At 42.3% G+C, this 17,375-nt stretch overlaps 1 protein-coding gene across 3 annotated transcripts in view; it reads left to right on the top strand.

Moving 5' to 3' along the window:
* NFKB1 (nuclear factor kappa B subunit 1) overlaps positions 1-16,034 on the top strand; it is a 117,538-nt gene extending 101,504 nt beyond the window's left edge. For all 3 annotated transcript variants that reach the window (XM_081303800.1, XM_081303799.1, XM_081303801.1), the window contains 8 exons: positions 5,394-5,595; positions 6,088-6,257; positions 6,572-6,674; positions 9,834-9,958; positions 10,856-10,922; positions 11,244-11,416; positions 12,218-12,392; positions 15,170-16,034. In XM_081303800.1, coding sequence (XP_081159926.1) covers positions 5,394-5,595; positions 6,088-6,257; positions 6,572-6,674; positions 9,834-9,958; positions 10,856-10,922; positions 11,244-11,416; positions 12,218-12,392; positions 15,170-15,330 — 1,176 coding nt within the window. In that variant the 3' untranslated portion in view covers positions 15,331-16,034. The remainder of the gene's footprint in view (positions 1-5,393; positions 5,596-6,087; positions 6,258-6,571; positions 6,675-9,833; positions 9,959-10,855; positions 10,923-11,243; positions 11,417-12,217; positions 12,393-15,169) is intronic.
* Positions 16,035-17,375: the final 1,341 nt, after the last annotated feature.

The following is a 17,375-nucleotide window of genomic DNA, read 5'->3' as shown; positions in this document are numbered from 1 at the left end:
ATAGCAATCACCCTATACTGAAAGTCAGCATCCCGCTGGGGAAAGGCACACTTTAAACTTTAAAAATCAAAGAGTTACATTTTAGACAGAGAACCTAGAGTAAAAAATGTCACATCTGTCAAGAAAAATAAAGTTGAAAAAAAAATTGGGTTTTTCTGAAAAGCCAATACTATATGAGAATTCTGAGGTCTACCGAAATGCACTTTGACAACAGCCAGATTAAATGTATATCAAATCAAGAGTACCGAAATCTGAACACAGAGAGGTGAAGGGGTTACGTGAGGAGGAAAAGGTGTTTTTCAAAAACTGAAAAACAGATCAAAGTGGAAAAATTGGGTACACCAGAGTTTTTGCCCTACTGAGTTTTAAACAGAAATTAGCCGGGCCCTACCTGCAAAGCTACCCAAGGGGCTCTACATTAGAAAACGAGGGTAACTGGAGACTCAGTGAGAGCCTGATGGGTACATGCAGATTTCAGGGTGAGGCAGGGATGGCCAGTGGAAAGTGCTTGGACATATCCAAAGCCTGGGTGCAGGGTGTTGGGAGCCCAGAGTCCAAGTCCAAGATGCCATTCCACCATTGAGGGATTCTTCCTCTCCCCTCCCCTGGGCCCTTTTCCTACAGAGCTGTCTTTCCAAAATATGCCCAGCAATCGTGTATAATTATTTACTAGTAAGGGCTCCAGGTCCCTGGGATTTATTTGTTTTGAGTGCAGAGCAGTTAATTTATTTCCTTTTTATTTTCATATTTTAAAATGTGCTTTAAAAGTACAAAAATATTAGCCAGGTGCTGTGGCACATGCCTGTAATCCCAGCAGCTTGGGACTGAGGCAGGAGGATCATAAGTTCAGAGCCAGCCTCAGCAATGGCGAGGTACCAAGCAACTCAGTGAGACCCTGTCTCTAAATAAAATACGAAATTGGGCTGGGGATGTGGCTCAGTGGTTGAGTGCCCCTATATTCAATCTGGTTACCTCTCCACAAAAAAAAAAGTACTGAAATATTGATTTGTAGTTCTCAGTAAATTTCTATCTAGAAGTAGGTATTTCACTCAATATTGGACACTAATTTTGTTCTCTAGCTGTTGTGCTTCATATCAAGAGGAAAATAACAGTAGGGACTCTTCACTAACTCACTGTATAAAATAACTAGGATGAAGTCTGATTTTAAATTTATATTTAAAGGAATATCTTCTTCAGACTTTCATATCATTTTGGGGGCTGTTGGTATTTGGAAAGTCCTTTGTCCCACAAAGATTTATTCTCTCAGAGTCTTGATTGTTTCTTTAAACGTCACAAGTGAATGAATCAAACCAAGAGCAGGATGGCGTAGTTTCTCAGTCCTCCTTTCAAAGATTACTTGCCTCCACTGTCTGTAGGTCAGATTCAAGGAAGTGCTGCTTGTTTTTCTGTTTATAAATAGGATCTGCAAAGGACACAGCACAACAGGATTAGTAGCTGAGATTTATTATGTGCTAAACTCCTTTCTGTATCATTTGGTTACATATATTGAGACTCTTCAATCCATTAGAGACTTCAGTTCATTATACGGCCAAGAACACTTCTGCCCCTTTTAATTCAGAAACCCTCAGGAGAATACAGCTCCATTTTCCCCAGCTCCCCACTGTTCTGGTTAATGGGCAGACAATCTGGATTTCTTGGTATGCCTTTTGGTGACAACCTTGAATTTGAGAACAAGAAAATGCTAAGAAGTGAACTCTCGTTTATCTGTTGTCAAGTTTTCTGATAACTATTTTTGATAAAAAAAATATATACAGTTATCTAAGTTATATGGATTATTTGGTATTCATCTTAAACATTTTCCCCAGATACCTTTCACTAATCTTGAAAGTACATTTCTGTGACCATCTGTCATGATCAAATTCCTCTCCCACCCACCCTGTAGAGAGATGTTCAAAATAGACCAAGAGCATTGAGTTAGGATTTTTCTGAGAATATTCTCTTTAAATTATATTTACCTTCCCCAACAACAACCACTCCATTATTTGACATGAATTGTTTTATTGTATATGTTCCATAAAACATTAGTGTTTTCCATGCATGCATTTTTCTTTTATATTTTTAATTTTAATAAATATAACATACAGTTATTGTTTTTTAAAATACTGCAAAAGGATAAACATTGGGAAGTCCAAGTTGCCCTCCATGGCAATGCACAAGTCCTCTAGCCCTACTTCCAAAGCTAACTGTTGCGTTTGTAGGTATAGTACTTTCCCAAGAGCTGGCTATATGTGTATGTGCAGTTGAAATACATACTGTAGTACTCTCACATACAACCACCCACATTATATTATACATGCATCTGCCACATGCATTAACCTTTTTCTTGATTTTTAATTTGATGTGATTATAGATTCATAGGAAGTTATAACATAGTGAGAGATGGTAGTGTATTTAATGGCTGCTAATAGGAGATTCCCTCATCCAGTTTCTTCCACTGGTTACGTGCTGCATAAATACAGCACAATATAAAAACCAACAAATAATGCTGATATAATCCACAGGTCCTAATGAGATTTCTGCAGTCTTACATGCACTTATTTGTGCATATGGTATTGCCAGGAGTAGTGACATGTAGGTAGTCCCAGCTATTTGGGAGACTAAGGCAGGAGAAGCCCTTCAGCCCAAGAGTTCATTGCAGCCTGGGTAATAACACAAGATCCTGGCTTCAAAAAAAATAAAGAAATAAAATTGTGGGTGTAATGTTAATATACACGCTACTGTATAATATATAATTATATTAAACATAATTATATGTGTATATATAACATTTTATATATAACACATATAGCTTTTATTTGTAAAATACATATAGTTATTCATACGTGCATTTTTTAAATGTGTGACATTTTACTCTGTGTCACTGTTTCTACCTTGGCTATTTATTGAATTTATCCATGAAGTTCTGCATATGGTTCATTGTTATTGCTCCTGAACAGAATCCCATAGTGTGCCTCTTCACCCACGTCCTCTTGTAGATTTGTGGGTTGCTGCGACATTTGAGCATGTACTTGGTCCTCCGTGTGACATCTGCTGAAGACACACGTGGTACCACAAGACATGGTATGTGTGGTCCCAGAGTCCCACACTTATAATTGTTTAAGATACAGCCCTGGGTTTTAAGATCCAGAAACCTAAAATGTCACAGAAAACATTTGGTGGCACTGAAGGAAAAACTTTTTAAAAAAAAAAATTTTTTTTTCATGATAAGAAAATTTGTATGGCATAAAAAAACTATAGTAAAACTAGGGATAAATCTCAATTTCTGAATTATATGTATAAGTACCTGTAATTATACGCGCACACACATACACACACACCCCTTACAACTTGAGGTCTTTTTTACAATGTCATTCTTTCTTTTTCCCACTTCCCTTGGCAGTCTAGTAAGCGCAGCCGTTGTTGACTGATTCATTTTTGAGTGGAAGGCTCTTGGTAACAACACCACAAGTTTTGAGAAGATCATTCCATTTCAAGCCAGGATTTATAATTCTAGTATGTGAAAGAATCGAGCGAGAATGATAAGTTAGCAACACACACACTCCGGTCTCATTTCTGCTGGGTTCCAGAATTGTTGTAACTGCCATGTACACAGCCTAGCCATCTTCATGTGGCAGCTCCCTGTGGCGTGGCCGCCCACACTGTCTAGGATGTTGGTGGCTCCCCTTCCACTGCGGCCGTGGCCAGCGACTGCTTGCTGTAAGGGAGTTTCGCCGATAGGCAGGCTGGCTTTTCTAGTTAGGCTCCTGTGAAATAAACTGATTTTTATTCTTAAAAATATACCCTTTTCTCTGTCAGTGATTCCGGGTTTTTTTGTTTGTTTGTTTGTTTGTTTGTTTGTTTGTTTTGAAAGATGCTTTCAAGGTTGGGTTCGTTGCTGTGTTTTGAAAACACGGCTTTTGAAACATCTCATTTGCATTCACCCACTACTTCGTGGGCAGGGTAGTCTAATGAACTGTTTTATCTCTTAGGTTCCAGCAACTCAGCTTTTCTGTTCATCTGAGCACTTTTAGTGACATAGTTGTATTGTCTTCATTATGCCACTTAGGAACCTGCATCACCAACTATGAATTGGAAGTACGGGAGTTACAATGATTGGTCTTAGGAACCCAGTCTATGCAACAATATTTTTTAACTTAATGCATTTATTTTCTGTATCAGTATATAATGATGGCCCCTTTTTAATCTTTTTTTTTTTTTAAGAGAGAGTGAGAGAGAGAGAGAGGGAGAGAGAGAGAGAATTTTAATATTTTTTTTTTTTTTTAGTTCTCGGCGGACACAACATCTTTGTATGTGGTGCTGAGGATCGAACCCGGGTCGCACACATGCCAGGCGAGCGTGCTACCACTTGAGCCACATCCCCAGCCCCAATCTTTTTTTTTTTTTTTTTATTGAGAAGTCTATTTACATTCCTTCAGTAAAATCATAGTCTCAATTTGCTAACAAATGGGATTATCAACTGAAGTTAGATTGTTACTAGAAACTCAAAAGGACCGTATTTACTATGATATGAGCTAAAGAAATGACAAATGGGCTATGTTAAGAAACAAGAAATCTAGGGCTGGGGATGTGACTCAAGCGGTAATGCACTCGCCTGGCATGCGCGGGCGCTGGGTTCAATCCTCAGCACCACATAGAATAAAATAAAGATGTTGTGTCCACTGAAAACTGAAAAATAAATATTAAAAAATATTCTCTCTCTCTCTCTCTCTCTCTCTCTAAAAGCAAAAGAAACAAGAAATCTAGATAGGGAAGAGGGATAGAGGGAAAGGGAAGACGCAGGGGATTAGCAAGGATGGTGGATTGTGATGGTCATCATTATACAAAGTACATGTATGAAGACTTGAATTCAGTGTCAACATAGAAATATGAAAAACTGTGGTATATATGTGTGTTAAGAATTGTAATTCGGGCTGGCATTGTGGCTCAGTGGTAGCGCGCTTGCCTAGCAAACACGAGGCCCTGGGTTCGATCCTCAGTACCGCATGGAAACAAATAGAAGTATTGTGTCCAACTACAACTAAAAAAAAATAAATATTTTAAAAAAGAAAGAATTGTAATGCAAAAAAACAACAACAACAACAAAGTACACGTATAATGGCAAAAAAACGAAACAAGAAAGCTGTTGAAAGTGATAAATGTGAAATCATCCTAATAATCTCAATTATGGAATGGTTAAATGTTATTTAGTAAACTTGCTTTTTTAGAAGATGGTATGGAACAGGGAGCTCCTTTGCCAAGGTCAGGAGATAATCTAGGAATGGGAAATGGCCCTGCAGTCTGATGTCCTGTACTGCTATGCTATGACAGCTCCCAACCCGTGGGCTGTAGATGCTCACCACTGACAGTGAATCTCCTTCCCTTTCTCTACTTAGACGCCCTTGCACTTGGCAGTGATCACTAAGCAAGAAGATGTGGTAGAGGACTTGCTGAGTGCCGGGGCTGACCTGAGCCTTCTGGACCGCTTGGGTAACTCTGTTTTGCACCTAGCTGCCAAAGAAGGACATGATAAAGTTCTCAGTGTCTTACTCAAGCACAAAAAGGCAGCACTACTTATCGACCATCCCAACGGGGAAGGTAAGAGTCACCATTGCTGGTACAACCTTCTCCTGTTCACCTTCTAGATGCTCACTCATGTGTGTTACTTGAGTTTCACTCACAGTGCTTTTCCTTAGTCACCTGGAGTTGGTCCTATCTTGGTGGAATTTTGTGCTCACTATAACTAATGTCTTTAAAGACAATTTGGAATGGTTAGTCAGTAGGAGGAAAAAGCAGAGGCTTGAGCAAACATTCGTCTTGAAGTACATAAAGCATCACTTATTTGGAGAATGTTTATTTATTCATTGTCTCTTGAGAGCATAATAGGAGACTGTGGGTTTTTAAGACAAAACAATAGACTTAAAGAGCCTTTACAGAAAACCCTGAGCTGAGACTCTTTCAACACTGTTAGTGCTGAAACCTGACTGGCTTCCCTCCCTGGGATCCAGTTTTGCCATCCCTTCAGCTTCACTGAGGGCTGTCAGTGAGCAGCATCCCCACCCTGTGTCTGTCCCTGTGCTTGGGCCCTAGGTCTGAATGCCATTCACATAGCTGTGATGAGCAACAGCCTGCCGTGTCTGCTGCTGCTGGTGGCCGCCGGAGCAGACGTCAATGCTCAGGAGCAGAAGTCCGGGCGAACAGCACTGCACCTGGCTGTGGAGCATGACAACATCTCCTTGGCGGGCTGCCTGCTCCTGGAGGTGAAAGACACACTTGTCTTTGCATTGAATTTCCAGGGGAGAAATCTTTGCAAAGAATGATGTCAGTAACAGCCTTCCTCCTCACACCTAGCTCTACTTATTTAACATTTTTGGAAGACTTCAGAGTAGCACCTTCAGGCATTCCCCCCACCTTTTGCCCCTCATCTCTAATTAGGAATTTCTTCAGTGGCAGAGCCAGTCCAAGTAGCAACGGGGCTAGTAATGTGACCTGAGGGGTCATATACAGGGGCAGGTGGGGGCAAAAGGCCAAGAGCACCTTTCACTAACTCTTCTCTGTGTGGGCTTGGCCTTAGGGAGATGCCCACGTAGACAGTACCACCTATGATGGAACTACACCCCTACACATCGCAGCCGGGAGAGGGTCCACCAAGCTGGCAGCTCTTCTAAAAGCAGCAGGTAGGTGGCCCTGCCATCACTGATGGACGGTTATCTGAAATGCAAACCTGACTTCAGAGCAGCACTGTTGCTGCCTTTTGGCCTCAGACATGCTGCTGAAAGTGTGGGTATAAATATTATATGAACAATCACATTTTCTTTGTTTTTTTTTAAACTGGATGAAAAAGTGAGATGATATTTTTTAATTTATTTATTTTTTAAATACATGACAGTAGTGGAATGCATTACACTCATTATTACACATAATCAGCACAATTTTTTGTAACTATTTAAAGTATGTTCACACCAAATTATGCCACTATACATGTACTCTTTTTTGCATTATAGTTCTTAATATACATATAAACCCCAATTTTTCATATCTCTGTATATAAGGTATGTTGACACCAAATTCAAATCTTCATACATGTATTTTGTATAATGATGACCATCACATTCCACCATCCTTGCTAATCCCCTTCCCCTTCCCTTTCCCTCCCACCCCTCTTCCCTATCTAGAAATAATCTTCTTCCCATACTCTCCCTCCCTACCCCACTTTGAGTCATCCCCCTTATATCAGAGAAAACATTTGGCATTTGTTTTTTGGGGATTGGCTTACTTCACTAGCATGATCTTCTCTAACGCCATCCATTTACCTGCAAATGCCATGATTTTGTTATTTTCTAAAGTGCTGAGTAATATTCCATTGTGTATAAATGCCACATTTTTTTTATCCATTCATCCACTGAAGGACATCTAGATTGGCTCCACAGTTTAGATATTGTGAATTGTGCTGCTATAAACATTAATGTGGCTGTGTCCCTGTAGTATGCTGTTTTTAGGTCCTTTGGGTATAGTCCGAGAAGAGGAATAGCTGGGTCAAATGGTGGTTCCATTCCCAGATTTCCAAGGAATCTCCATACTATTTTCCAAATTGGCTGCATCAATTTGCAGTCCCACCAGCAATGTATGAGTGTACCTTTTTCCCCACATCCTCATCAACACTTATTGTTGTTTGTCTTCATAATAGCTGCCATTCTGACTGGAGTGAGATGATAGAGTAGTTTTGATTTGCATTTCTCTGATTGCCAGAGATGATGAGCATTTTTTCATATATTTGTTGATTGATTGTATATTCTCTTCTGAGAAGAGTCTGTTCAGTCCTTGGCTCATTTATTGACCAATCACATTTTCAACTATTATTAAGGCACTATTTGGACCAGATCAGGGTTTTACTCTCATCGTCATGTTAGTTTTTACTCTCTGACTTATCTGTATGTATTGGATTTGGATTATTTAGGTTGATTCCCAAAGCAAGGGATCTTCTTAAAGTAGAGTTTACTTCCTTAGAGAATTCTGAGCTGTGTCAGTCTCTGATTACATCAGAAGTCTCTAGAAGAAAAGTATTTAAAGACTTCCTTCACAAGAAAGGAAGAAATAATTTAAAAACTTCATTTTACAAGAAAGGTTTCTTAGAAGTTGAAAGAATAGGCAAAAGCCAATGGGCTACCTATTGACTATTGTTACACATAAAACACTGAAAACTGCTATCACATATTGGCCTTACTGTGTATCAGGCACTGTGCTGGTATTTTACATGCACTGTCTCATTAGTCTCACTAAATCTACAATAACCCTTTGAGATAAGCATTGTTCATTCAGTACCTTAGAACCAAGGAATCAGACTTGAGAGGCCACTAGACCCTATTCTGGTGTGTCACACCTCCACAGACCAAACTCCAGACTTTATCCTCTCACCATGTTTTTCCCATCTTCCTAGCTTGTGAGTTTGCAGATGTTATTCCATTTAATTCTCTAATCCTGCAAAGTATAGAAAATTATTTCTACTCATCTTCAAATTTCCAGTACCTTGCATATTTAGAACCTTAAAAAATGTTTAATGAAATGGGTATCTCAAGCTTGCCCTGACATATCTGATTTAATTTAGAAGTTATTTTAAAATTTTTAGAAGGTAAATGCTTCAGAAATTCAAGAAAACAGAGCAGGCTATGGTGCTGTTTTGAAGATATAAGAACTTTTCTTTGAGGGCACCGTATTTTTCTGCAAAGTAAAACTCATACCCCACATTCGCAGCAGCCTTTAAATTGAATGTGTTCTTTGCTGAGAGGCCCTGGTCTCAGAGGTGGTAAATTGTTTTGAAAGTCACCAGTTTTATGGAAGAAATGCCTTCAGGCTAGACAGCAGTTTCTCAGATGAAAAGCCTAGTTCCAAACTCAGAGGCATGAAGAAGAGCACTTAATGAAGAACAGCCATAACTCGACCTCTCCAGTTGTTAGTCCTGGAAATTGTTGGTCTTGGTTTCTCCACGTTTGTATGTTTAGGCCAGGCTTGGTGGAGTGAAAGCAAGACATAGTTTGGCAATCCTTCTTTGGCTTTCATTAAATAGTCCTCCATTTTTGAAGTTGGCCCAAAACAAATGTTCTGCCAGAAAAATAAAAACAAGTTCTTTGTCCCAAAAGGGTGTGCTAAGTAGTTCATTAGACATCAGGCTAATCACTCTCTAATAGGAATAGTCTCAAAACCTTTGATAAGTGATTTCACCCTAATCTTTGAGTTACTTTCAGTGTTTTGTGCTAGAAGTACAAGAATAGACTAGATTTCCCAAGATTCATTGGCCCTAAATTTTTTAGTAACTACACATCCTAGCAGAAGATTCTTTTGATGTTTTTCTATTTAAGGATCAGGGCCCTGGCAGTGTTGTACCCAAGAATAAAACTGACCAGGCTGTCACTAGACATCAAGCGTCTTTGCTCTTTTGAGTGAGGGAGAGAAGAAGGTGAAAGATGCTCATGGGCAGTCATAATTTTAAACATTTAGGACACTGATCCTCAGAGTGCACCCTTGTCTCTATTAACAACTGTCCATTGGTCCTCAGATTAAGATACATCATTCAATTGAAAAATATCCTGTAGAGTTGAATGTAAAAGAGTATTTGGAGTCTTGTTTTCAATAATGTCCTTGGGTACTAGGACACCTTTATAGTCGAAGTAAATTAGAATTTAAAAAGATGTTCTTTGGATATTTCAGTAGAAACATGTCTCATGCATTAGAAATTATCCAGGTAATTACCTCCAGCTTTGCTTTTGAAATGCAACCCCTGTAGGCTGTTGGTGGTTGAGATCTGGGTTTACCTAACACAGTGCCACCCAACTTCACAGGAGCAGATCCCCTGGTGGAGAACTTTGAGCCTCTTTATGACCTGGATGACTCTTGGGGAAAGGCAGGAGAGGATGAAGGGGTTGTGCCTGGAACCACACCCCTAGACATGGCCGCCAACTGGCAGGTGAGTGCTGCTCCGCCCATCTGATGGCTGCTGAGGAAGCCAGAGGTTCAGGAAGGTAAGAACAGATGGCCTTCGGGTGCTTTATTCCCTAAAGAACATGCTTTCATTGTTAAGAAAGTCTGCCTGTCAAGAGCCAACTTTATATTTATCTTGAAAAGCCTATCCATGAAAGATCTAGGTCAGATGGGCTCAGAATGTAAAAGTGTATGTCTAATCAGATCAGAGTCGAGATGTGAGCAAGGTTAGAAACGAGGGAGCACAAACTTCACATGAGAGTTCTGCATTTCAAGCACGTGCCAGAATTATTACCGTCTGGATTTCTGAAGCCAGGATCAGTACTATCATTTGCTTAGAACTTAGGTGAGTGATTTTGGAACATAAAAATAAACGGGGAATTCTTCAGAGGATTTCCATAAATATGAACAGATAAGTAGATTCAGAGCTTTCTCAAAATGCCACTGAACTGAGATCTAAAGGGGAAGAGCAGATACTAGGTCTTTGTGACCCAGAGAAAAGAGCCAGAGGGAGGAGCTGTCGTCATACATACTTCTGACACCACAGGGGACTTTTCTAGGGGCAAGCACTCCACATCTTAAAAAAAAAAAGAGAGAGAGAGAGATGCTTATGTGCTTCCTGATGGCCCAGTTCAGTTCGTGTAGGGATGAGTGACCTGGAGATTCCACAGTCGTCCCATTCCCCTCAGCCCCCTGCATGGTGGTACCTCATCTGCTCCAGAAGGCTTTGCCCCAGAACACAGAAAGCTCACCTCCTTCAGTGACCCTGGGTCATCTTCACCAGGTTCACCAGTGACAAACAGCCCTGGAAAGACTGGCATAGCTATGGATTTTTTTAACTTAAGACATTTCTGTGTAATGTGTTCCTGTGTTTTCCTAACAGGTATTTGACATCTTAAATGGGAAGCCGTATGAGCCAGAGTTTACATCTGAGGATTTGCTGGCACACGGTAGGTTGTGGTGGAACCAGCTTCTCTTCACCAGTACTGGCTCCACACTGCCTTTCAAAGGGGGAGGGGGAGACGCAGCACTATCCAGGGTGTCTGAGAAAGGCACAGTTTTCATTTTAGAATCAAAAGGCCCTAGAGGTTTGAAAAGGGACTATCTGGACCTAATCTACTATAAATATATCCTGCTTTGGCTCAGCTGGGCCTTCAAGTTGAGTAGCTTGGTTGCTTCCACTAGGAGTAAGGGCAAACCAGGTGGCAGGAATCTGTCCCTCCAGAGCGTCCCTGTAGGTTAGGACAACGGTGTTTCTTCATTTCCTTCAGGAGACATGAAACAGCTGACCGAAGATGCAAAACTGCAGCTCTACAAGTTGCTAGAAATCCCTGATCCAGACAAAAACTGGGCTACTCTGGCACAGAAGTTAGGTCTGGGGATACTTAATAATGCTTTCCGGCTGAGTCCTGCTCCTTCAAAAACTCTCATGGACAACTATGAGGTACCACATCTCCTTATATATTTAACCATTTTTATTTAACTCTGCCCTGTTACCATCCCTGGCCAAGGCACAAGCCCCCTCCCTGCTCCTTAACTTGGACAAAGAAAACCAGTTCTGTCCCAAGGGCTTAGGTGGGCACGCAGGTCAGGATGGAAGCCCATTTTCCTGAGAAGTTTGTGTTCAGAAGCTTTGAGAAGCTCCCTGTTTTTAAACACCTGGAGACTTCCTGCAGAAATGCTGCTTAGAGAGTTGAGGTTGTCACAAAACCGCACATCTTCCTGACCCCAAGAACATGCCCTGGTCACATGTCAGGACACAGAATCGTTGTTGTGCTGGGTGATTCCTGGTGGAGCCATTACCAGGTGGTGGCTTCATTTCTAAAAATAAAAGGGAGAAGAACATGGAATGTATTTATTTTCTTTTGAAAGTGGCATTGTTAGCTATTGTCTCTCTGTGTATTTTACAGTGTTGGCTTACACAAGGGTACTTTACTCTAGGTAGTGTTTTATTGCCTCAACACACTGTGTGTGTGTGTGTGTGTGTGTGTGTGTGTGTGTGTGGTATGTTTTCACGATAAACTGCTTCTCTGTGATTTCCTGAGTGATCTTTGAACAGAAACAGGAAACCTGACTCAAAGACAGAGTGTTTTCTCAGTCACTTTTCCCTCTGCCCTTTCCAGTCCCACATTGCTCTCTCTGAGCAGACAAGACAGCTTGGAAGAGGACAAGGGATGGGTGTTGGTGTCTACAGCCTGCATGGCGACTCAAACACAAAAGAACATGCTCTTGGTTTTCCTCACAGGTCTCTGGGGGGACCATCAAAGAGCTGGTAGAGGCCCTAAGACAGATGGGCTACACCGAAGCAATCGAAGTGATCCAGGCGGCCTTCTGCAGCTCGGAAGCCTCCAGCCCCGTGAAGACCACCTCTCAGGCCCATTCACTGCCTTTCTTGCCTTCCTCAACAAGGCAGCAAATAGGTAAAGATAAAAGACAGACAAAGCAGTGGAGAGATCTCCCTGCTCCCTGAGGCTGGTGTCTTCTTGGCATATTCCAGCTCCCTCCCCATCATCTCCTGAATATATCCTCTGGTAAGACTGGTCTGTCCTCCGTTTTACTCTCTACCCCTCTGGACGCTACTCTTCATGAGGGTACTGTTCCTGTTCTCACTCTCTTAAGTGTAAAGAGAGGGAGATTCAGAGAGAGAAAAATGTAAAGTCTAAGGTTTGTAGAATGAGGACTGGAACCCAGATGACAGATGGGTGTCTACCCCCCAACCCCCGCCCCCACCCCCGCCCTGCAGTTCTCCATGTACTTCCTCTTTGTGATCCCCTGCCCTCAGCTCCCTCTCCCGGGCTCGTGGCACTGACTGCATCTCCCCGTGTTGACCTGCCATCTGTCATCCCACCGGAAAGCACGGACCCGTAGGGAGTGGACCCTCCACGCAGCCCACGCGTCCTGTATTTCTCGATAATTTTATTCTTCCACTCTGGACAACCATTTCATGCCTTCTGTCTCTAAGCCCCCCAGGACCCCTCCGCTCTCCTTACTTGTCCTGTACTCTGGCCTCACACACCATTGGGAATAGAAAAGCCACAAGAAGTGTCTCATCTTGGCATCGTCAAGTCTGCAGCCCCCAGACCATGCCCCGTGCTCACAGGACCCCTTCCAAAAGGGCTTAGTGCTGAGGGTCCCTCCCCTCCCGCCTCCTGCAGGTCCTGGCTTCCCTAATCCTTGCCTCTCTCGCCTGCCTTAGCAGTTCCTCCTCACCCCTCAACCCGCCACCCTACTGGATCACCTAGCAAGCAGGCTAGAATTTCCTCATCTCTAAAAACAAAACAGAAAAAAAATGGCCCCCTTGATCCCACATCCCCTTTAGCTGCAGCCCAGTTCTCTGTTCCTCTGCACAGCAGCACTTCTCAAAAGAATGTTCTGAAGCTGTTCTTTCCTTCTCTTCACCTTCTGTCCTTTGCCTGAACCCCAGTGAGTTCTGTCCCCAGCCCCCCACCAGCTCTGCTGTTGTCACGGTTGCCAGATCTGGTCATCACCCTTCCCATTTTCTCAGCGTCACTGTCAGCCACTCCCTCCCACTTCAGCCTCCACTCCTGGCCTTTCCACAGCACGTCCACCTTGCAGCTTCCTCCATGCCCACCTATTCAAGTTATAGCCCTCCAGAGCCTGTCCTGCACCTGCCTGCCTCTTCTGGGCAGTCCTCTCGAGACCCACACCACCCCATTTGGCTCCATCTGTAAGAGGCACTGCCCCCCTCCAGGGGATTAAGACCAAGTCTAAGAATTGCCCATGAGTACTTCATGGCCCTCCTCCCCTCACATCCAACCCATCAGCTCCCCAGTCCAGTCTACCCTCATTTCTTGCCTGGTTTCCTACTGTAGCTCCTCGTCCTCCTCTGTGTTTGTGTCCTGGTGTCTTCCCTCGGCCCAATCTCTGGACCACCAGTTACTGAGATCATGGGTCTCCAGTTGCGCTCCCTCCAGTTCATCCACTCAGCAAATCCTTATCTGGCATATACTGTAAGCCTGGCACTAGTTCAGGTTTTAGAGATCAGGCCAGGACCCTGCTTTGCCCCTTCACTCTTTCAAAGATGGCTTTTTGACTCTCCCAAGTGTGTCCTCAGCTCACAAGGCTGGATCTCAAAAGTCTGATGCAGCCCAACCTTCTTTTGAACCTTCTTTTCCCCTTCCCTGGAGAGCTCCCTAACCAGGCGGCTTCTGGCCATTCACTTTCAGTTCCAATGTCACCTTGACAGCAGGGCCTCCTTGGGTACTAAGACAGGTAGGATTTGCATAGTGCTGAAAGAAATAATGTGTCCATCAGGAAAACACCCCAGATCTCCATATCATGACCTGGTATTCCTTCTACACAAATATTCAAAGAAAAAAGTCAATACTTACACATTAAGACTTCAATTTGTAGTTATTTTTAAAATACCGCATGTTTCCCAGCACTCAATAGATACCAAAAATGATTGATTGATTGATTGAGTAAATCACTGTCAAGACAATAGCATTAAAGTCTTAATATCCTAACACATATCTACATAAGAAGATGGCATTATGATTAGTGTGTTCTAGACTTGTGCCTCGTCTCTATTTACATAATATAGGAAATAATTTGCATTGATTAGATTCCTAAAGACACTTTTTAACAAAGAGAATTCACATTAATTTTCCAGTATAGGTGCATTTGTATTAAAATCACCTTTCATGCTACCAGAAATGTTTTTGAGGCAGTGTACACTGTTAAATAACATGTGAGGCTCAGAGAGAGATCTCATTTTTAGTTCCTACTTCGATTACCAATTAGTTTTGTCTAGGATCAGCAGTTTCTCCAGCTATAAAATAGGTAATGCAGTGGTTGGAAAATTATACCTGATTTCTAAGAAGAAAAAAAAAAGGTGTATTTTGAGTCAAGAGAATTCAAAAAAGATTCTGATAAACAGAGGCTAGATTGCAAGAGAAAGATGTGAAAACATTGGCCGGATCTGACATCTCCATAGTGTTTAAGGTCACTGGTACCCTCTCCCTTCACATCACCGTGAACAGTACTGATGAGCAGGAGTCACAGAAGGGGTATGTGGTGGCTGGTGGAACCAGCGGGCAGGCTGTGTACATCAAGGTCCATCCATAGCCTTTCAAAGGCAAACTTGGTGCCCAGCTGGAACGTAAGGTGTATGAGAACAAAGGCTTTGTCTTTGTCCTAGCTGTGCCCCCAATGAATTCATGCTTTCTCTCTTTAGATGAGCTTCGAGACAACGACAGCATCTGTGACAGTGGTGTGGAGACATCCTTCCGCAAACTCAGCTTTACAGAGTCTCTGACCAGCAGCAGCTCATTGCTAACTCTCAACAAAATGCCACACGATTATGGGCAGGAAGGACCTATAGAAGGCAAAATTTAGCCTGCGGGCAGTTTCCCATGCTGTGTAAACCAAAGTCCTAAAATTCCACTGCATTGTCCAAAAGAAGGAAGGTAAAGTGCATCCAGAGGTGCTCAGAGGAACAGCGGCCTGCCTGAATCATGCTGGATTTAATTCAAGGCCTTCTAAATGTGGCTTCCTTTCCTGGTTTTTCAATGAGTTTTAGTTGATTCACTTGCAGATAAGTATCTTGCAATCCCCTCACTGCACTGAACTGATGTGACCTGGGGATGAGGTAGTTTATTGAGCTTTACTGGCTGCTGCTGGATTACAGTTGCTTTTTTTGTCGTCTTTGCTGCTGTCCCTCTGCTGCATTCCCATGGTCATTAAAGGGTGTCCCCACCTGGTGTTCTTTCTAGCCGTCCAGGGCACAGTTGTGCATTCAGATTAAGGATGAAGAAAAGAGGTGTTTTAAAATCAGAGTCACTTAGTGTGCAATAAAAAAAAAAAAAAGGCTCATTGCTTTTTCTAATGTGGTTATCTCAGTGATTTGGAAAAAAGAAGAACTTATCAATATTTAAACATGGTTATAATCAGTGCCGAAAATGATATTTTCCCTTTTTTCTGCATTTTGCTATTGTAAATATGTTTTTTTAGATCAAATACTTTAAAGGAAAAATGTTGGATTTATAAATGCTATTTTTTATTTTACTTTTATAATAAAAGGAAAAGCAAATTGTTGACCTCACTTTGTTTGATCTATGCTAATACTTTCCTAAGATGATTCTGTTACCGCTGTTGACCAGTAACAAGTCCTTGCTTCCCCAATGCTGAAGTAAAACACCAGAGAAGCTCGCAGAGGCAAGTGGAGAGTGGAAAGTGGAAGGCTTTATTAAAGACAGAAGAAAAGACTTCCTCCCGAGGAAGAAGGGGACCTGAAAGGCGGAATCCGTGGAAGGGGAGGTCTTCCCTTTTTTATAACAAAGGTCTTCTTTTAGTCCTCCCATATTCCTGTCCTTTGTTCCCCTCTATCCTGCAGAGATAGATAGAATGCAGGTGGGAAGGCCAAAAGGTGGGAGATAGGTGGACTGGAGGAGAATCTGGGCAGGAAGGGCCTGGGGTGCTTTGATTAACACCTGCTGTTTGCTGGTAGCCACTTTATTAACAGTTCTTTAGGAGGGCCTTGGGGACATTAACATTTCAATTTCCCCAGGTGTTGTTCTGATCACCTGGACTCCATTCTTGTTATGGTCTCCATTTTCTTTATCTTACTCAGTATTAGACCTGATTTACCTAACTACACTAACTACCTATCTTTAAATCTGGCTTCCCCTGATAATCATGGTGGTGGTGGTGGGGGGGGGGTCATTCCATATTCTGGTTATTACATTAGCATCCCCCTTTAGAGTCAACTTGTCTGATCTAGAACAACAACAAAAAATTATCACAAGAAAAGCGTTTTAATCTAAGATGAAAAGTTCAGGTTTGCCAAATCCTGGTCCAGCTCCTCTCTGTCAGCCGTGTTCATCTTCCTGCATCTCACACACACTGTACATCTTTAATGTCTTTTCTCTGTCTCCATGATGCTGACAATAACGAAATTTCAACATACAAGAGACCCTTGCACAAGAAACCCTTCAGTATGAAGCTTTCTCAAATGGCTCTTCACTCAGAGTTGGGGAAAAAGGAAGAGAAAAACTCAAAACATTTTTGAACAAGATACTGGATACTGTGATGCGCAGCCAAGATCCCTTCTTAACAAAGCACTTGTCTCCCAGATGCTGGAAGCCCACTAGCTATCAGCTCCTCAGGGAATGTCCTTAGCCACACAGAGCCACCTCTTCCATTTCCATGGTGGCTCCCAAGCAAGGACTCACTGGTGTGGGTGTACAAAAGCCTATTCAACGCCAGGCAATGCTGCGGAGCTGTGAGCTCAGACTTACCCAGTAGGTGAGCTGAGGCTGTAACTCTCATCTCCCTCCACCCAGTCCTGCTTCCTTCCCCGCCCTTCTACATCTGTTGATCTTGAGAGCATTGCAAATAAACATCCTGCACATGAATCTCCATGTGAGAGTTAATTTCCTGGA

This window comes from Spermophilus citellus (genome assembly GCF_964194105.1).
Source record: "Spermophilus citellus genome assembly, chromosome: 8".
Taxonomy (NCBI): Eukaryota; Metazoa; Chordata; class Mammalia; order Rodentia; family Sciuridae; genus Spermophilus; species Spermophilus citellus.
The sequence above is the reverse complement of the archived record's forward strand: the minus strand, read 5'-3'. Positions and strand labels throughout refer to the sequence as shown.